Source organism: Larus michahellis, chromosome 6 (genome assembly GCF_964199755.1).
Source record: "Larus michahellis chromosome 6, bLarMic1.1, whole genome shotgun sequence".
In the NCBI taxonomy this organism is placed as follows: domain Eukaryota; kingdom Metazoa; phylum Chordata; class Aves; order Charadriiformes; family Laridae; genus Larus; species Larus michahellis.
In genome coordinates this window covers 22,281,552-22,296,051 of record NC_133901.1, presented here as the reverse complement: position 1 = coordinate 22,296,051, position 14,500 = coordinate 22,281,552, and the positions used below count along the sequence as shown (strand labels likewise).

Here is a 14,500-nt window from a genome sequence, read left to right as displayed (position 1 = left end):
GGTAGACACACATAAGCACGCACATATAAAAAAATACATTATTGCACATATGCATTTATTCATTAAACATTTTTATCAATTGTATCAATAATAAATATATACATATATATGTTTTGTAAAAATGGAACGCTGCTATTTCTGACCGGAAACAAAAATTGCAGAGAAAGCAGATTAAAGGACAAAAGAATACTGCAAATACTTTTTGCAGAGAGAATTTTGGGGGTTCTTGGTGGAAAAAGAAAATCTGCACTGCAGCTGAAAACTCTTCTTCTTCATGCAAAGGTGGAGACAGTATTTGGTTACTGCGTTGCTGCAGGGACCCTCTGGAAGCATGATTTGAATGAATGTAGTCCTTAGGGAGGATGTAGTTGGTTGTTTTCGCCAGAGAGCTTCATTTCCCAGCTCAGAGAGCTGGATCTCATCTCATTCTCATGGCAGCTGCTGTTTTAAACTGCAAACTGTTACGAGCCTTTGGTGACAATGTCTTATTGCACCACCAAGTGGCCACACTAGCCAGTGTTTATGAGTTTGTTTACAGATGAGTCTTTCGAGAAGTCAAGATCATTCTTGATTTTTTTTTTTTTAATTTTTTTTAAAAAAACAACTGTTAAATATGTTGAATAGCTGAAAACTCATATTGTGCTGATAAGCAAAGACATTCAAGACTTGTTTTCAGAGCAGTGTTAGGTAAAGGTAGAGCTGAGGTTTTGCCCTATCTGCGCAAGAAGCTGGAGAAGTTGGAGGGCAGATTTCCACAGCAGTAAACTGACAGCAGGCTTACATCCAGAGATCAGAAGATGAGTCCCCTTTTCCAAATGTCATAAAACAACTGTAGCTTCTTTACCTGAGTGCAACGTGCTCGCTTACCATGGGAGGTGAGGCTCACTCGATACGGACAGGGAGGAATCCATTAAATGCTAATTCTCGGCAGGTAAAGCTGAAGGCTTTGCCTCGGTACATCAGCTGCAGGGAGGGCGGGTATTCTTCTAGCAAAGGGTAGAAAAAGTCAGAGTTATTGTGAGCTCCGAGGGCTGTGGCTGAGGGCGTACAGGGAGGAAGAAGGACCTTTTCAGTGCTCCAGTGGTGACAACCCGGCAGTGTGACAGTCAGTACATCAGAGCTCAGTGGAAACCAATAACCTACTCTCCGGGAGGTCGTCTCCCTTCCATTACATTTGGCTGCTCCATGTAATAATTTTCATCTGTAAGGCTGCATTGTTCTTGCAGGGCAAACTCAACCAGTATGAAAATAATCTAGGGATTGACGTTGATAATGTGACCTTGGTTGCTTAATATTTTAAAATCCTGAAATTGGAGCGTATTTCGCTCCTAAAAAGTATTTAATCTTACTTTCAATAGTCATTGCCAGACACATAGCATATGGCAGACACAATTATTTATAGCACACAATTAACTTCTTGTCACTTGTCAGCTGAAATACTGTAGGGAATATGTACTTAAATGATGTCTCTTGCATTAGAGATAAGACTAAAATCTGTTAGTTGTTTGTTTTCAGGTTTGTTTTTTTTTTTTTTTTAAGCAAAGCCATTAATACAGATATCATCTTAGTGTGCCATGCAGCATCAGCACAGAGATTTGGCACTTAGATATAAACACTGTGTTCCAGCCTGCAAACATACACAGAATCAGTGTTTAGGAGGATCAACTATATTCTAGTTCGCTGTGTGATTAATTTGGAAAACATGAGGTTTCTTGTTGAAAACATTGAATAGTAACAGAAAACAGATGTTTTTGGACAGAAGCAATCCTGAGTAGCCTGTTTGAGTATGGTTGCATGAGACTAATGAGGTTTTCTCACATAAAGCAGTTTTGTTTCAGTGGAAACAAGATCATGATCCTGCAGATCTCTTCTCAGTGAAATCGATGGCAAGTCAGTTGCCTGCCCAGCTCGGTAAATGTTTATAGGGTGTCAGCTTTTGAGCTCTAGATTTGTTTTCTAATTACCTGTGAAGTTCCTCCTATGCCTATGGAGTTTAATTGATAATATTGTTTAAAAATGTACAATGTTAGAAGGTCACTGATTAAGATACTATCAGACAAGCTGCTCTTGCAGCTATTAGTTATTGGTTTCCAGTAATGCCCACGTTGCTGTTGGCATTTGTCAAATTATAAGACAATTTTATTGCCCCTTGTCCTCACTGAAGAAGTCAGAGATGCACATATTTGTTAATCCCTGTTGGTATAAAGCTTAGGGTTTTTTTCCCTGAACAAACATTAAGATTTACAAGTAATTTGTTTAAATTCTGTATATTTGGGGGGAAGATCTGCCTAGTCTATAATTTTAGTAGCCAAAGTTGAAATATGCTTCAACGTGGAAAGGCTGGATTTTGCACGAGTACCTTACCAAAGAGATTTTGGAGATATCTCTTGACTTCATTCATTTGTGGTGCTCTCTTTTTCAACAGATGATAATTTGCTTAGGCATATTGTAGAATTAGCTGTCCAAGCCACATGGTATTAAGTTTAAAGGGCTTTGGGTCTGACATCGTTAATGCTGTCTTCCTTTCCCCTTTATCCCTGCAGTTTCAGGTATTTTCCTTTGGGTCACTTTGCGTTAAGGTGAAAGGAGGAGGCTTTGGGTACAGCTGCAGTGGTTAACGCTGCCAGATTCCAGCAGCAGCATACGGAATCCTAGGAGGAGGGCTGGTGCTGCTCATGGTGTTGGGATAAATCCAGTCCTCGTTAATGGGGCACCTGCTGCGTTCTGCTCAGCTGGGAGAGCTTCTCGCAGAGTGCTGATGTACACGTTCATCATGTAGCAGTTGAGTGTCTCACCTGCACGTGCTGCAATGCTGTGTTAATTTTCTGAGGTCGGCAATTCTTCTGAAGCCTGACAGGTTCTTGTTCAGCTCTTCAGTGCGGGCTTTTACTAAAGCTCTGCAAAGTCCGTGCAGTGTAATAAGTAAATGACCTTAACAGGATTGCGGTTTTTTTGCAAAGGAGTACAGTCTGTGTGTCTTTTTTTTTTTTCTCTTTTCAAATGTTTATCATTTACTAATTGTCTGTGAAAATGCTGCAATTCCATACGGCCTTTCAAGATGCTACCAGAGCTCCTTGTCAGCTGCCCTGAACAGCCGCAGACCAGTTCCCAGGTGCTCCCCATGCCATGCCCTGCACATTACCACGGGCGCACTGCTCTGTGCAGTGCCCAGCCTTTGCCTGCACACGTAGCTCCCAGATAGGGTGTCCTGGAGGTGCAATGCTGCATGCACCCCAGCCCAGCAAACAGCTGGTACACTCATGTTCTGTTAGCATAGTGCTTCCAAAATAGTTAATTTAACCAAATTATTAAAATTTAAAAAATTTTTAATTTCTGATTTTTAATTCATTAGTCTTTTTTCATCATACACACATCAGCGTTCTCAAGAAAGCATTTTAACTCTTTAAACAGATAGGTCTCTTACATGAATGAACGTGTATGAGTTATTTCCTCGGTAACTTAGGTGATACCAGACCAGTATAACTGCAGACCTCTAGGTATGTGTCTGCTAGGAGTTGAGAGAGGTAAGCTTTTACCTTAAGTGCTGAAAATGGCATACTGGAGGCTCTGGTGGATATACAGGCAACACTCCTGGTGTACGCATCTCAATTCTGGCTTTGCCCTGCCTCTTGTGTTCACTATATCCTTCCCTTTCTTTCCAAACAGGGTTTTTTTGAAGAAGAGGAAGGTAAAGAATATATCTATAAAGAACCCAAATTAACTGGCTTGTCTGAGATCTCTCAGAGGCTGATGAAACTTTATGCAGACAAGTTTGGAATAGATAATGTGAAGATCATCCAGGATTCCAACAAGGTATGAAAGACGTGCGGCTCTTGTGCGAGGGGGAGAAGTGCGTGCATGGTTCCTCTTTTGAGAGCTGTGTTTTGAATGAATGTGAACCGAGCGAGTGTGTGTGTGAACTGCTGTGACCTAGTTCTAGAACCAAAAAAGGACACTCACCTTATAGGGTGGCAGGTGCTGTATGGAAACGACGATGTTACAGCAGGGCATTGCAGGAAGAGAGCATATGCCAGCGTGTGCCTGCAGAGAGCATGCAGATGTTTACTGCAATGCAGAAGCAGGTTGTTTTCTCTCCCATTTAGCTTTCACACACTTTTGCCATTGGCTATATTCAAAAGTCTAACTGGTCTTAGGGGCCTCCCAGTTAAATATCTTTGTATTAATCTGTGGTCTAAATATTACATTTGGAAGTCTCAGTTTTACTCAGTATTGCCATGATAGATAAAAGCATCAGAAATATAATAGATGCATTGACAGTTCGTCACACTTAACAAAATTTTATTGTTTGCCACTGTTATGCAGGTAAACCCCAAAGACCTGGATCCAAAATATGCCTACATCCAGGTGACATATGTCACACCTTTCTTTGAAGAGAAAGAAGCCGAAGATCGAAAGACCGACTTTGAAATGCATCACAACATCAACCGTTTTGTGTTCGAAACACCTTTCACACTCTCAGGAAAAAAGCACGGAGGTGTAGAAGAGCAGTGCAAGAGGCGCACAATCCTGACAAGTACGTTTGCTCAGGCTGCTTTCCTCCTCCCGTCCCACCTTTTGCCAGTTAATCCCAGCAGCGCAGTTCATGTGCCAGATTTTCTAGAGTCGGTGGGCACAGCGTGTTGTGCAGAATGATAAGTAATCTTTTCAGTGCGTCCATTGGCAAAGTATGTGCTTTCCTACAATCCTGCTGACCGTCCTAGGGAAAGTTATTTTCATTTGTGGAGTCATCAGCTGTCTTATTTTCCCTTATTATTGACATCTTAACTGTTCTTGCAGTGATGTAATTTGGGAGTGGTTGTGCTGGAGGCGGCTTAGCACTCACAACCATTGTTCTTTTAATAATAAACAAGTCAAAGAAAAAGCAAAGTAGGGTGCCTGTTCTGCTGAGAAGCGTAAAACTTAGCAGATACGAATTTTTGCTCAAAATGGGAGTAAGATACATTATAGAGCATGTTTTAAAGTGAGAGGTAGTATTTCATCTCATTGGGCACAATCAGTGTTTTAAGACAGGAATGTCAGGAGCACTAGCTGTGTCTGTTCTTACCGAGTCATATTAAATGGAAAATGTTTAGTTCCTTATTGTGATTGAAATCTCTTTTTAAAGAGGCATCCTTCGTGAAACTACTACTGAAACTTGACCTGTTTGGATTTTGGCTGGGAGTATGAGAAACCGTCTGAGGTGGAGGTGTTGTTCTCATGGGCAGCCGTGAGCAGAGAGGCTGATATTCACAGCAGAGGCTCTTGAGTGACAGAAAATCCAGTTCCCCACCGACTTCAGTGCATCTGCTTCCCCCAAAGGGCAAAGCGAAGAAAGCTGCTTGCAGTACAGGCGTGGTCACCTAAAAGTTTTGTTCTGGCAAGTCAGGAAAGAGGCACTGGTGTCTGAGGGCATCTTGTTACATGACACAGCCTTGCTTGTAAGAAGGAGTAGCTTGTGGGGGTTTTTTAAGTGCTCGAGCAGCAGTCAGTGTTTTGAGACTTGTATTGAAGCAGGTACTTTCACTGACTTGAAAGTGCAGCTGTTATGGTATGTCTGGCAAAAACAGGGAGGGTTATTCTTCCAGCAGAACATTTTCTCTAGGCTATTACATGCTGTCGTCACCTCCCAGCGCTCTCACCCTGCCTCCACCTTCAGTGTTAAGTGGGAATTTGATAACCTTCTCTTCTCCCCTGTTTTTCCCTCTGGCACCTGCCTCACCTCAATGCTTTTCAGTAAAGGGAACATCTTCCCCCCCCCTTTGATAAAGTCACATATTTTCATTTACTTCCTACATCAAAAGAAGTGCTTTTAGTTTGAGAAGAAAGCAAGGCTTACTGGTATGACTGGAGGAGCAGTGGGAGTTCATTGTGCTTGGGCAGAGGAACTGGATGCCCGGACTAGTACCTGCTCAGCATCTCTACTCCAGAGGCTGCTGCCTGTGTTGCGCAGAGGACGAGTGCAGTCTGGCTGTGGTCTGTGGATCGCTGTCTGTCTGCCGTGCCAGGTTGTGAATCGTGCTTCCAGCTCTGGAAGTCCTGGGTTTCCTGTTCTCCAAGGAGACAGCCACCCTGTAAGCTGGAGCTCATTTAGGTCTGAGCTGATGGGCAGCAGATGCTCACTGGAGGAGGGCATACATGGAGTTTGGGAGGCCTTCCGAAGCGCGTAGGGCGATTGGGAAAAGATTGTTAGCTTAGATCAGACTTAATGCACCATAACTGTACCTTTGCCAGACTCCCTGAGATCTGTGAAAAGGCCCTGACTGGAAGGAAGGGGTTTTAATTCCTCTGTCAGCTCCCATAGCAATATTTAGGTTGAATACTAAAAGTAACTCCTTACTTCTTTAAGGGTGTTGTTTTAATAGTAGTTCGTCTGTGGGTGAATGATACCCAGTGCAGCTGAACTAGGAGCTTCTGCCTCTAACTTGAAACATGTTTGCTGCAATGTTTTGAGCTCTTTGAAGTCCGGTACAGGCTTATCATTAGGTCCTTTAACTCAGAAGAAGAAATTTGTGTATTCTAAAATCTGAGTGGTGAGAGCTTTTTGTGTCGCGGGTGTGACACAGCTCAGTAGCACACTGTGGTGAATTCAAAAGGAAATGCCCTTCCAGTGCCAGGTACATCGAAGTTCAGTTTGGACCTGCTGTGTCACTTTCGCTCCTTTGGCAATTAAAACTTAATTTGTATAGACTGTTAAAGAGATTGATAAAGTTAAAAGTTCATACTTTGACTTAATTGTTTTGCTTTCTTAAATACTCTCTTGTTGGGTGAGTTTCTCTGATGCCTTTCTTGCTTTTGAGTAGCCAGTCACTTGTTTCCCTACGTGAAGAAGCGTATTCAAGTCATAAGCCAAACCAGCACAGAGCTGAACCCCATTGAAGTAGCGATTGATGAGATGTCCAAAAAAGTCTCAGAGCTCAATCAGCTTTGCACAATGGAAGAAGTGGACATGATCCGACTGCAGCTCAAACTCCAAGGAAGTGTCAGTGTCAAGGTAATAACAATTTGCCTTTTTTTTAATCTCACCCCCCCCCAATGCATGTACCTAAATTTTTATTCTGGTTTTCATTATTCCAGACATGTTTTATCTATTTTATATCTCTGGTCATAGCTTGTATTCCAGTGCTGTTGGAGCTGTTGGAAATGAAAAGTTTTCCACTGATGATGACTGATGGATTTGTGTGCAAATATAACTATTTCAGTCAATTCTTCTCTAAATAAATGCTAAGACCTTTCTAACAAGACCATCACGTGTCACTTGAGAATACAGCCCATCACACAGCCAAGCATGTAGACACTTTAAAAGGAGTTTTGTTAGGATTGGTTTTGTCTTTTGCTATTTAGAAAAGTTGGGATTGGTGAGAGGTGCATGCATTTCTGGTGCCCTCATTAAAATGTCTTCAAACATATAGCCTTCTAGACGGTTAACAAGCCGAGGGCTTTTAAAGGACAGCAAAGGTCTGCAGTTTGTTGGTGGCTTTTCCTCAGTAAAACTCTTCAGGTTTCATTTGGGTGACACAAGGCGTGATGCTCGTCACAGAGGCTTGGTTGCCTGAGGCCAGTCCCCAAGCCTTGTAACCCAAGAGAAAATGACAATAAACTGCTTGTTCTGCGCGCTTAAGCTGTGTATTTTTCCCCCAGGTAAATGCTGGACCAATGGCCTATGCTCGGGCTTTTCTTGAAGAGACGAACGCTAAGAGATATCCTGATAATCAAGTTAAGCTTCTGAAGGAAATCTTCAGGTAAATGTTAAGTTTAGACTTTGCAGCCTCGGCATAGTATGAGTAGCATGTGTAGGTGTGACATGAAATCAGGCTGAATTGAACCAGGCTAATTTACATCTGCGTTCAGCCTGTCTTAAAAGCCATTCCCAAGAAAACATGTACTGAAGTTTTGGGCTATCCCACTAGCCTACGTTCCTCTTGATCCAAGGATGAGTTCTGAAATTCACTTCTGAGAAGGTGTAATTTGCAAGGGGAAGAAGAGGTACAGTAGTGTGTGTATACATATAGATAGATATTTTTCATTACTGCAAAATTTATATGGTTGTTCTTTGTGGTTTTGTGCTTGCAGGCAATTTGCAGAAGCGTGTGGACATGCTCTTGATGTCAATGAGCGTCTTATTAAGGAGGACCAATTTGAATATCAGGGAGAGATGAAGTCTCATTATAAGGATATGCTCAGCGAGCTGTCTGCAGTTATGAATGAACAGGTTAGATCATCTATTTTGGTGCTGGTTGGGCTGAATGAGGGTGGCTACTTGTGTCTTCTAGTGACAAATGAAGCTCTAGAACAAAATACTAGAAGTAAAATCTGGCAATGCAACAGTCACTGAGAAAACACAGTTTACTCTTTTTGGGGGCGGGGGGATTTCCTCTCTCTTTTTTTTAAATCCAGCTGTATTATATATAATGAATCTGATTGATCAACAAAGATTTGTCTTATTACCTGTCTTGCTACATATTGAAAAGTTGAATGAATGAGGCTAAATGCAGACTGATGTCTAGAGGCATAGAAACATAATCAGTTAAACTAGTGTTTTATGCTTTGCTTGCTTTATCCTACAGCTGTCATGTATTTAATTAAAACAGTAAATTGCTTTTAAGACCTAACTTATAACTGGAGGAGATATTTTTATAGTTTGTATTCAGCTTTCAGAGCAAGAGTTATTTCTTTTTTATTTTTTTATATTGAAGTACACGTTCAAAATACCTGCACGTTAAAACTCGTATTTTCAGCCTTCATTCAGAAGGATGAGCGTGTGTGGCCACATTAGATGAAATTCATCCCAAAATACTGAATTAGACTTTGGAGCACTTGCAGCTATTCTATTGCTGATATTTTTTATGTTGTCTATTTTAATTTAAATATTGAATGATTCTGCATACTAAAGTGCAAATTAAATCATGATTAATTATTTCTCTGCCTGCTTGTGTGTAGGCCACCTTAGCTTGCGCCTGAGAAATACTTATTCTCTAGCAGATACGCTGCATTTCCAGGTGCCTATAGCACTCCTAAGCACTGTTCGTGTGCAAGGTTGCTTTGTTTAACCATTGGTATCAGTGATGGCATCTCACAAAAGTGTCTAATTGGCACCCCATTAGACAATACTCTATTATTCATCTTCATATGGGAGGAGAATAAGGATTTACTGGAATTTTTGGCCCATTGTTACTCTTACTGTGGAATCGAGCTGATTTTTCACAGGGTGTAAAGCTGTGTAATTGCTTTGCAGGCTTGGTGTAGGCCAGGTGGGGGCTGAGCTCAGGGGTGGCTGCTGTTCTGTTCTCCCTCCCTGTTTAGGTGTAGACACATTTTCAAACCTCAAGCATTCCAGTAATTTTGTCATAATTAATATTTATCACTCTTTGGTATATTAAGTGTGCAAGTATTAAGAGTATCATTTGTTACTCAGTGTTCATGCCTCTCCCATGGAAGTTATTCGGCCCATCCAGTCCATGTGCGTAGGCAGTACTATAAGTATTGTATGAACTACTGTTCCCCACAAGAATGGAAAATGTATGGTCAACTTAAATGAGGCATGAGCAGCCCATCAGTTTCAGCATTCAGAAAATATTTGGTGAGGTCTGTTAAATACGCACACCTGTATTTATATCAGTGAGCTCTGAGTTTTCTTGATGTAAACGAAAAGACTAAATAATACGAAATTACTTTTACATAACAATGTCAATATGTAAAGTTAAGAGTTCATCAGCAAAAGTCAAAATCGTCATCTGTTTAACCAAAATCATCTGAATTTCAAAGTCTGCACTGAAAACTTGCAGCCCTGTGGGGCAGCCTTGTAAGTGACAGCTCAGTTTTCCAGGTAGTGTGTTTTTTTGGGAAAACTCTACTTCTCTTGCAACAAATGTGTGAAGTCCCTACTTCTGAGCAGAATGTTGCCTCAGAGAAATCATGTGCTGTAAATTGTGGCTGAAGCATTTATCTCGCAGTTGGAAAGCTTGAGACTCTGTTGTAACTGTGCAGTGTGCTTTACACCACTAAGATTTGCCATCTTTCCCATTGTCGTATTCTAGAGGGTTTTGTTTGCTCACCCACTGACAGTGACTCTTTCATCACCATATGTTTTTCTCTTTTCTTGTTTTGTTTTGTTTTTCTTTTCTGACAGCTCTGTCATGGTCCTTGCTTATACAGCTTCTCTTCTTCCCTGTCTAACATTTCCCTCAATACTATAGGCAAAAGTGGTATGTTCATTTTTCTTACATCTATTTTTTCTTTTAATGTCACGTACTTTTCCTCACTTGCTGGTTTTTCTACTTGGTATGTTTGTTTAGTTTCGTGTCTAATGGCTCCCTTGCTCAGGGAGTTAAAAAAAAAACAAAAAACAAACAAACAACAAAACACAAAGACAGACAAGGTATATGTGTGATGTATTGTCCGTGAGCAGTGTTGAGACACACATTCTTTAGCATCCTATTTGTGAAGTTGGGGAGGTCAGTGGGGCAGCTAGACAAGTGCCTCCTAAGGCAAAAGCATGTGCCAGAAGCAGCAAAAGTGGCCGGATGGAAGCGCTCAGGACAAATGGCACAGAAACCTATTGATTAAGCCAAGCCCCTGTTGTCCCATGAGCGTGCTCCCCTTCTCAGAGCCCTGCCCAGCACCATGCTCATGGCCGTACACTGGGATGCAGGCTGAGGCCGCATGGGGTGCAGTGGGGAGTTCGCCCCCACGCCCGGCTGCGTGGGGCTCAGGAGGACTAGTACAGCCCGGCGCAACACCAGCCACCCGAGCTCCTCCTCTTCTCCTGACGCCCCTGGGGAGACCGCTGGATTTGAGTCACGGTCTGGGCAGAGTGTGTGTGCCACAGCCTGCCTGTGCTCCGCTGTGCTGCCCTGCTCTCCTCGCGCTTCCCTGGCTTTGCTGGGAGCGCTGGCGTCCCGGGGCTCTTCCTCCAGCCCACGGCTGCCTGTGATGCTGGCTCAGGCAAGAAAGCTGTGCCTGGAGGCAGCGTGGTCGTGTTTGCCCGAGTAATAAATGGTGTGGCTGACCTGCAACCCTGACCAGGGGGTTGATGGCGTAAGATTACACCTTTGTGAAGGGGAGAGGTTTCTCTTCCACTGCTGACAGCTGCGTGGTCAGTGGGGATGTCCCATGTCTGCTGTGGATGCTTCAATATAGTGCCCTATGGAGGAAGGCAGGTTTTCAGTCTGTATTTATGGAAGTAAGTAGGAAAACCAGCTATTACCAAGGCTAAAAAGAACTTCAGAAAAAAATCTTCCTTCTTGCAAAAGCTTATATGTAGGACAGGGCAGAGCAAGCTTTTGCCACTGCTCCTTCCCAGAGCGCGGCTCTGCCCACGGCCCCAGCCTGGCAGCGGGTCCAAACCCTGCTAATGGATGTATTTTTTCAGCTGCTGTGCGTGTGAAGCTCGGTGGGGTGCTGCGTGCCCTGAATTAACTACGTGGGCAGAGCTGGGGCCGCTCTGTACCCCAGTCAGTAGGTGCTTGTGCAGGTGTCTGCTGAGTTTATAAAGTGTAGGTGACTTCTCAATGTTTGCATGGAAGTTGTTAGAGAAACATTGTTCGGGGAACCCCGTGAAGCACCGTGTGGCAGAAGCTGGTGACCATCCCAGCCCCATTCATCCCCCCAGCTCGGAGGACGTCCTCCCTCTGGCTGCAGCCTCCGGTCACTTCTGGGTCCCCAGGCCAAGGTTCCTTTCCTGTGTCAGACCCTTAGCATCATTGTGTAATAAACAAAAAGTGGGGAATCCTTGGTTAGACAACAGACGCTTCAGACATCACGCTATTCAGATCTTTCTCACTGTTGCATGTTATTTTTTCTTTCCTTTTTTTATGAAAAGATTGCATACAAGGAGGATTCGGCAAAACAGCAAGGAATTGAGCGCACCTATTCGCGAGTCATCAACAGAGCCAGCTCGTCTGTGCCAGCAGCAACCACCCCGGCAAATCCCGATGCTTGACCGCGGCGTGGGAACACACGGCTTTGGGAAGACCTGGGGTGGCTGGAGGGTCGTTTGTTGTTTGGTTGGGGTTTTTTTCCTTTTAGATTAATAGTACTGAAAATTAATTTGATCACGGACAATGTCAGGAAAAGGATTTGTGGGTTATGATTTTAATTTATTGGAAGTCTTCTCAGTGTTATTTTTTAAAACTGCAAGCTTGATTTTTTTATTATTTTTTTGCCTGCCCCAATATTTGCACATTCCCTATCGGTTTTTTTTTGTTGTTGTCGATTTTTGGTTTTGAGCAGCCTTTATTAAGCCAGGCTGATTATGAGATTCCCATTGAACAGATAGGTACACAGCAAACCCTAAGTTTGCTATAAATTATAATATATCTAATACTAAGTCCTAGTATACATATATTTTAAAGGTCAGAGTGGATGTTTTATAACATTTAAGTATATTGCAATTGTAAATAGAAGATGTGTAAAATATGTCATTTTTACAAAATTTAAAAAATATCTTTTTAGTTAATTATGACAGTACTAAGAATATGGATAACATTTCAGTTACCGTTATATTAAAATATTTGTGTATGTGTATAAAAGCGTCCATAAAATTTTCTCTTTGAAGGTCTGTGCATTGGTTCATTCCCCTGCCAGCACTTTGCAGAGTGGTGATCAGGATGTCCCCCGCGTCCTGGCTGGCCGCTGTGTTGCAGTTGCTCATAGGGATGTTTATGATCATCTGCAGAACATGGCTTCGGATCCTCTCCGTGGCTCCAGACTGAGGACACCCTGGGAAACAGGGGCTCGGTGTAGTGCTCCTGCTTGAGGCCAATGAAGCTTGACTCTTCCTTTGAAGTTCGTAGTCCCAGATTTTACTGGGGGCCTATTGGGAAACTATGTGCCTCTAGTGAGATGTTTGTTTTGGTTTCTGCGTCATGTTGGGGTGAGGTGGAGAGTAGTTCTGTCAGCTCTTACGAGTTCCCTTTAACCTCAGCACTTCCACGCTCCTTCACGTTCATTCCTTTGCCCGTAGCAAATCCCTGTGTTCAGGGGTCCCTGCTCCATGTGCCCTTGTGTATGTTAGGATCCCTCTCTTCTGTGCATGCAGTCCCCACAATTCCATTAAGGTGTGGCTCATTTCTCCACTCCACAGAGTGGAGAAACCCTGGTGATTGCCCTGAGGCCTCCGCAGGTTCACGAGTGTTCATTCAGGTCAGAGGCCAGTGCTGTGTCTTGCTGCGTGGGGATTCCAGGAGGGTTTTTCCAGTGCTTTGCCTCCTACTGTCTCCTTTCCCTGTATCTCTTGCTGTGACACCCTCAGATTGCAGCTGGTGAATCTCAGCTCAAGTTGTAGCCTGACCCTGCAAGGAAGAGCCAAGGGTGGCTTCTAAATTCACCCCATCTGTATGCGCAAGGAAAAAGTGCCATTACGGGGTCTCTGCCTGCTTGCCGGTGCTGGCCGTGCTGCCAGGGCTTGCTGCTGCGTCTTGCTGTCAGCGGAGCTGGGATTTTTCAGATGAAATCTTTGCTAAGGGTTGAAACTCACAGGGTGCTGTTTCCTGGTGGGGGAAGGAGGGGAGCAGTTGGGACGGCCCCCACTCCTGCGGCAGTGCAAGCCCTCGCCTGCGACTTGCTAACAGCCCGCGCTCGCGCCTGCGCACCAGCATCGGCCATGGGGCTGGACGGGGAGCCAGGTGCCTTCCTCATCCTCCCCTTGAGAAGCCCAGCTCTGCTTCTCGGACACTGCACTGTTCAAAACCAATAGCCTGCTGGAAGGAATGATTTGTGGGCCAAATTTTAGCCTTCTTTGTACTGTATATGTAGTGGTAGGTGAAGTTACCTGCTCATTTGTATATGTGGGAGGAACCAGTCATCGGTGGTGACAGCAGGAAGCTGCAGAACAGAGGAGGTGAGTCTGAGCATCGAGCCCTCTTGTCCCTTGGTTTGTTGGTCTCAGCAGACTCATTTTGCGTTTACTGTGATTTGTGTTTATGGATGGGTACTTCAGAAGCCATCAAGGTGATTTGGAGACAGCCTGTTTCTAATTAAGGTTCACAAGAATGGAGTAACTCAATCTGTTGGGCATCTTTGGGAATAACTAGATTGCAAAAGCGTGGTTTGCACCGAGGGAACGTTGCAAGCAGACACCGGGCTGGTCTGAAGCCAAGCTGTGGTCTGTAAAGCAGAGGTAAGGAGATCCCTGGATTGTTTTCTCAATAGCTTGCACACAAAATGAGTTTCATGTGTAAGTCTAAGGGTTGTGGGGTTTGGTTTGTTTCAAGCCGCCGGCTCTGCAGCCTCCTCTGGGGGTTTGAAAATCCAGCCTGTGTTCTGGCTGTTGCCTTGTTGCTGGTGTTAGAGAAGCTCAGGCTTGAGCGTAGCTGGGTCCTTACTCCAGATGGCTCATCCTCCCCTGCTGAGTTCAAGCACTTTCAGCATAGCGGCGTGAAAGCAATTAGCAAACATTAGCTTTGAACCAGGGCTGCACCAGTGAGAGAAAACAGAGCATTAAACCGTGGATTGTCCCAGCATTTGAGGGGAGAGAGTGAGAGAAATGCAGAAGGCATGTGAG

At 43.7% G+C, this 14,500-nt stretch overlaps 1 protein-coding gene across 14 annotated transcripts in view; it reads left to right on the top strand.

Annotated features, from left to right (window-relative positions):
- The window catches only part of DOCK10 (dedicator of cytokinesis 10), a 161,447-nt gene extending 148,782 nt beyond the window's left edge, over positions 1-12,665 (top strand). For 7 of the 14 annotated variants that reach the window (XM_074591133.1, XM_074591135.1, XM_074591134.1 and 4 more), the window contains 6 exons: positions 3,667-3,813; positions 4,324-4,534; positions 6,801-6,991; positions 7,639-7,739; positions 8,071-8,209; positions 10,127-10,778. In XM_074591133.1, coding sequence (XP_074447234.1) covers positions 3,667-3,813; positions 4,324-4,534; positions 6,801-6,991; positions 7,639-7,739; positions 8,071-8,209; positions 10,127-10,387 — 1,050 coding nt within the window. In that variant the 3' untranslated portion in view covers positions 10,388-10,778. Of the gene's footprint in view, positions 1-3,666; positions 3,814-4,323; positions 4,535-6,800; positions 6,992-7,638; positions 7,740-8,070; positions 8,210-10,126; positions 10,779-11,818 lie in introns of those variants that run through there. The other 7 variants (XM_074591139.1, XM_074591137.1, XM_074591143.1 and 4 more) reach the window with 2 other exon arrangements.
- The last annotated feature ends 1,835 nt before the right edge of the window (positions 12,666-14,500 follow it).